This window comes from Amblyraja radiata, chromosome 26 (genome assembly GCF_010909765.2).
Source record: "Amblyraja radiata isolate CabotCenter1 chromosome 26, sAmbRad1.1.pri, whole genome shotgun sequence".
Taxonomy (NCBI): Eukaryota; Metazoa; Chordata; class Chondrichthyes; order Rajiformes; family Rajidae; genus Amblyraja; species Amblyraja radiata.
Window position 1 is genome coordinate 35,376,887 of NC_045981.1, and position 5,769 is coordinate 35,382,655.

Consider the following 5,769-nt stretch of genomic DNA (forward strand, 5'->3'; position numbering starts at 1 on the left):
GAGTTTCGCCAGCTTTATCTACCTGTAATCACCAAGGCACCTTCTCACCAGCCAACTTGACTGCTCCGTGATGCACCTTGTCTAAGAAGGCTAAGAACACTTTGCCTTCGAGAAATCAATGAACTGATCAATTAACCAAGAAATCAATTGACTGAGAAAAACAGAACTGCCCAGGGATCTAAACATCCACGTGAAAGTCTCCCTTCCACACCACTCCATCGTGAAATATTCTCTGCTCTGCGATCAAGACTCTTTCTTTTATAGAATACACAATATATAATATAATTTTATTTTTCTTAAAATACATTTTGTCAGTATTCCATTCAAAAATACTGTACAAAAAAGGACCTTTATAATTCTCTCTATGAACATTAACTTTATCATATAGAATATCTATGCTTTGGGAGATCAGAAAGCAGGTGTAAACAAGACTAAACTATCTCCATGGCAACACCCTCTTCGCTGGAGATGAACTCCGACCTCCACAAGGTGCAAATACCCTAAATCAATGCCTTCAAAACTCACATTGCTTCTATTTCTAAATAGATTTTTTTGTTTAAAAAGAAATCCCTCTTCCTCATAGAGTGTGTGTGTAGACTCTTTACGGTTTTGGAATCCCGAGTTCAGAAAACCATGCGCCTACCTGTGGTTAGTTTTAGAGACACAGCCTGGACACAGGCCCTTCGGCCCACCGGGTCCATGCCGACCAGCGATCACCGTTCACACCAGTGTGGGGTGGGGGGGGAATGATATACCAGTTGTGGACCTCTGGGACCCGGAGGAAACCCACGCAGTCATAGGTAAAGGGTGCAAACTCCACACAGACAGCTCCCGAAGTCACCAGGGATCCAACACGGGTCTCTGGCGCGGTGAGGCAGTGGTTCTACCCGCTGTGCCGCAACTGATAACTTTCTCCCCCCCCGTGACCCGCGTGGGTTTCCTCCGGGTGCTCCGGTTTCCTCCCACACTCCAAATGACGTGCGGGTTTGTAGGTAAATGTACCTAATGTCCCAACCAGTGCGTGAGTGTGTGGGAGATTGCGTTAGTGTGCGGGGATCGCTGGTCGGCGCGGACTCGGTGGGCCGAAGGGCCTGTTTCCGCGCTGGATCTCCCAAAAACTTAAACTAAACATAAAACACAGTTATTGCTTTCTGTTGGAAAATAAGGAAAGCTGAGCCCAACACACCATGCCTGACAGACCAGAACAGAACAGCACTGCGAGAAGGAGATTAAAATCACAAGTAGTTATAGTCATTTGTTTTCATAACAATTCATGCATTTGGGGGAAGATTCCACCAATGTTACTGTGTTCACTCTAAGAAGCACATTCGGGATTATACACGCCACTGGGGACAAAATACAGGTAACAACAAAAGTTTAAATTATATCTAATCTTAGAGAATGCTTGAGGATTTTCTTTTAAATTCACTTTTCCGTAAGCTTTGGAGCTTGGAGGTTTGGGGGTCGTGGGGGGGGGGGGGTGTCCATTGGGAAGGTATGGACTTCGGTCTAGAAACAGGAGGTGGGGGCCTCTGGATAATTGTTCGAGGAGCCCGGAGGTGTGAAGGTCAGGGGCCGGCGGTTCACGTTTGTGTGAGCAAGCAGCTTTTTAAAAAAGTTTTTGGGGACAAAAAAGCTGCGGTTATCTAACAACAGTTCTCGTTTTAGAAATGGGGAGTGCGGGGGGGGGGGAGGGGGGAGGATACTCTGTGTGTTGGGGTGAGGGGGAGCGTGCAGGATGGTGGAGAAGGAGGGGGGTGGCGGGGGGGTTGCGAGAGGGAGGCCCCGAACACAAGGCCTTGTCGGCCCGGCCTAAAAACGCTGGGTTCCCTCTCCCCAAAGTGACATTGCAAGGGTGATCACCCAGTCTCCCAGCTCAGATTTGGGGTTGTGGGGGAGGGAGGAGATATGGGGGGGATGGGTGATTGGGGAGGGGGGAGAAGAGTGTCCCATATAGAGGTGGGCATGTTTTGAGGCCTAGTTAAAGGTCGGGCACGTGGGGGGGGTGAGTGTCCCATATAGAGGTGGGCATGTTTTGAGGCCTAGTTAAAGGTTGGGCACGTGGGGGGGGAGAGTGTCCCATATAGAGGTGGGCATGTTTTGAGGCCTAGTTAAAGGCTTGGGCGGGTGGGGGGGAGGGGGAGGTTGGAGCAGGATGCTGCGTGACTCAGGGGTCATACTTGGACAGGATGTTCTTGCATCTGTTCAGCTCCTTGCGGAGGTCGGCCACCTCCAGGCGCAGCGCCGAGTTTTCCTTCTCCAGGAACGAGGCCCGGATGGCGATCTGGTTCTCCTTCAGCCTGCGGGCGTCGCGCGATCGCTTGGCCGCCATGTTGTTCTTCCTGCGCCGGGTCCAGTATTTTTCATCCTGCTTGAAGATTGAAGAGAGAGAAAGGGGCGGCGTTAGACTTTAGTAAAGTGGAATCCCACCCCCCCCCCCCCCCCCTCCGACTCTCAATAGGCAATAGACAATAGGTGCAGGAGTAGGCCATTTGGCCCTTCGAGCCAGCACCCGCCATTCAATGTGATCATGGCTGATCATCCCCAATCAGTACCCCGTTCCTGCCTTCTCCCCATATCCCCTGACTCCGCTATTTTTAAGAACCCTATCTAGCTCTCTCTTGAAAGTATCCAGAGAACCTGCCTCCACCGAGGCAGAGACTTCCACAGACTCACCACTCTCTGTGTGAAAAAGTGTTTCATCGTCTCCGTTCTAAATGGCTTACTCCTTATTCTTGAACTGTGGCCCCTGGTTCTGGACTCCCCCAACGTTGGGAACATGTTACCTGCCTCTAGCGTGTCCAAACCCTTAACAATCTTATATGTTTCAATGAGATCTCCTCTCATCCTTCTAAACTCTCAGTCTGAAGAAGGACCTCGACTCAAAACGTCACCCATTCCTTCTCACCAGAGATGCTGCCTGTCCCGCTGAGTTACTCCAGCATTTGTGTCTGTCTTTAGGATAACCCTGGGCAGTTGGAACCCTGAGAAACGTGTTGGAAGGAACTGCAGATCCGTGGAGAGGCGTATTTGATGGGCCGAATGTCCTAATTTTGCTCCTATCACTAATGACCTTAGAAAATAGGAGCCATTCGGCCCTTCGAGCCAGCACCGCCATTCAAAATGATCATGGCTGATCATCCAAAATCAGTACCCCGTTCCTGCCTTCTCCCCATATCTCTTGATTCCGTTGGCCCTAAGATCTAAATCTAACTCGCTGTTGAAAACATCCAGTGAATCGGCCTCCACTGCCTTCCGTGGCAGAGAATTCCACAGATTCACAACTCTGGGTGAAATTGTTCTTCCTCATCTCAGTCCTAAATGGCCGACCCCTTTATTCTTAAACTGTGTGACCCCTGGTTCTGAACTCTCCCAACACGGGGAACATGTTTCCTGCATCCGGCCTGTCCAATCCCTGAAGTGTTTCTAGTTGATTGAATTTGAAGTTGGAGAAATCGACATTTATACCTTTGGTTTAAACCAGCATCTGCAGCCCCTTCCTACACAATCTCCCCTCAATGTAGTTACCTCTCCTTGCTAGTCTCGCTGCTCCTCCCCCCTCTCTCTCTGTGTCCCACGTTAGGCTCAGGTTCATGTTTATTACTGTCACGTGTAGCGAGGTACAGTGAAGAGCTGCACGCTGTCCAAATCAGATCAGATCATACTGGACATAAACGCAATTACAATGTGGTCAGCATGGTGGCGCAGCGGGTAGAGCTGCTGCCTCACAGCGCCAGAGGCCCGGGTTCCATCCTGACCGCGGGTGCTGTCTGTGTGGAGTTTGCACGTTCTCCCCGTGACCACGTGGGTTTCCTCCGGGTGCTCCGGTTTCCTCCCACGTACCAAAGACGTGCGGGTTTGCAGGTTAATCGGCCCCTCTGTAAATTGCCCCCCCTAGTGGATGAGAAAATGGGATAGCACAGAACTAGTGCGAACGGCTCCCCCATCAGTCTGAAGAAGGGTTTCAGCCGGAAACGTTGTCTATTTCCTTCGCTCCATAGATGCTGCTGCACCCGCTGAGTTTCTCCAGCATTTTTGTGTGGTCGATGGTCAGCGTGGACTCGGCGGGCCGAAGGGCCTGTTTACATGATGTATCACTAAACTAAACTAGACTGGGCGAAGGGGAAGATGCAGAGTGCAGAATATAGTTCTCAGCATTGTAGTGCATCAGTTCCACAGACTGTGCTGTCTGTGTGGAGTTTGCACGTTCTCCCCGTGACCGCGTGGGTTTCCTCCGGGTGCTCTGGTTCGTTTTAAGAGAAACCTTATAATATGCAGAGTGTCACCGTTACTCCTGGACGATGGTTGTTCCTGGGTGGTGGCCACAGACCGTGCAAAGGTCATCCTCATCCTGGGGTGGGTCTATCGGTCATCCTCCCCCCCACTCCCCCACTCCCCCCCTCCTTCCCTCCTTCCCTCTCCCCCTCCCTCCCCCACTCTCTCCCCCACCCCCTCTCCCTCTCCCCTCCCCCCACTCTCTCCCCCACCCCACCCCCCTCCCTCCTGAATGAAGTTACCTTCATCTCATCGGGCACAAATATCTTGCGGGCTTTCTTGATCATGGGCTGCGGTTTCAGCTCCTCGTCGGTGAACTTGCGTTTGCGGGGGTCGAACATCTCCTGCCCGGGGACGCTGGACAGAGCCAGGTCGGCAGGGTCCGGCTCGTAGCTGAGCGGAACCTGGATACTCTCCGGGTCAATGGGGCTGGGGGTGTTACGGACAGACTGGAGCAGCGGTCCTGTGGACACAGAGGGGGGGGGGGGAGGGAGAGGGGGGAGAGGTGAGGGGGGAGAGGTGAGGGGGGAAGGAGGTGAGGGGGGAAGGAGGAGAGGAGGGATGGGGAGGGGAGGGATGGGGGTGAGGGAGATGGGAGGGATGGGGGTGAGGGAGAGGGGGAGGGAGCAAGAGTGTGGGTTAGACAATTCGGACCTGTGACTGTGTCATACAGTGACATAGACCAGCGATCCCCGCACACTAACACTATCCTACACACGCTGGGGGACAAGTTACACATTTACACCAAGCCAATTAACCTGCAAACCTGCACGTCTTTGGAGTGTGGGAGGAAACCGAAGATCTCAGAGGAAACCCACGCAGGTCACGGGGAGAACGTGCAAACTCCGTACAGACAGCACCCCTGGTAAGGATCGAACCCGGGTCTATTGGCGCTGTGAGGCAGCGGCTCTACCCGCTGCGCCTCCTTGGCCGCACTTCAATACTGTAGAGATAGAGTGCACTTATAGAGGTGATTGAATGGCGGAGTAGACTCGATGGGCCCAATGACCTAATTCTGCTCCTATCACTTATGACCCTATGAAAATGCTGGAGTAACTCAGTGGGTCAGGCAGCGTCTCAGGAAAGGAATGACGTCTGAGGAAGGGTCTCGACCCAAAACGTCACCCATTCCTTCTCTCCAGAGATGCTGCCTGTCCCGCTGAGTTACTCCAGCACTCTGTGAAACGTCACCTATCCATGTTCTCCACAGATGCTGCCTGACCCACTGAGTTATGGTGCAGCAGCATCTATGGAGCTAAGGAAATAGGCAACGTTTCGGGCCGAAATCCTTCTGGAAATAGGCAACGTTTCGGGCCGAAATCCTTCTGGAAATAGGCAACGTTTCGGGCCGAAACCCTTACGGGTTTTGGCCCGAAACGTTGCCTATTTCCTTAGCTCCATAGATGCTGCCTGACCCGCTGAGTTACTCCAGCACTCTGTGTTCTACAGAGGGCCAATTAACCTACTAACGCACACTTCGTAGAGTGCAACAGC

General features: G+C 52.3%; 1 protein-coding gene across 1 annotated transcript; it reads right to left on the reverse strand.

Moving 5' to 3' along the window:
* Window positions 1–264: 264 nt before the first annotated feature.
* On the reverse strand, window positions 265–4,751 carry LOC116987753 (hepatic leukemia factor-like; the record flags this gene model as incomplete). Its single annotated transcript, XM_033043984.1, has 2 exons — window positions 265–2,371; window positions 4,518–4,751. Coding segments are annotated over 2 exons (438 nt in total), but the record flags the coding sequence as incomplete, so codon positions are not given.
* Between the last annotated feature and the right edge of the window lie 1,018 nt (window positions 4,752–5,769).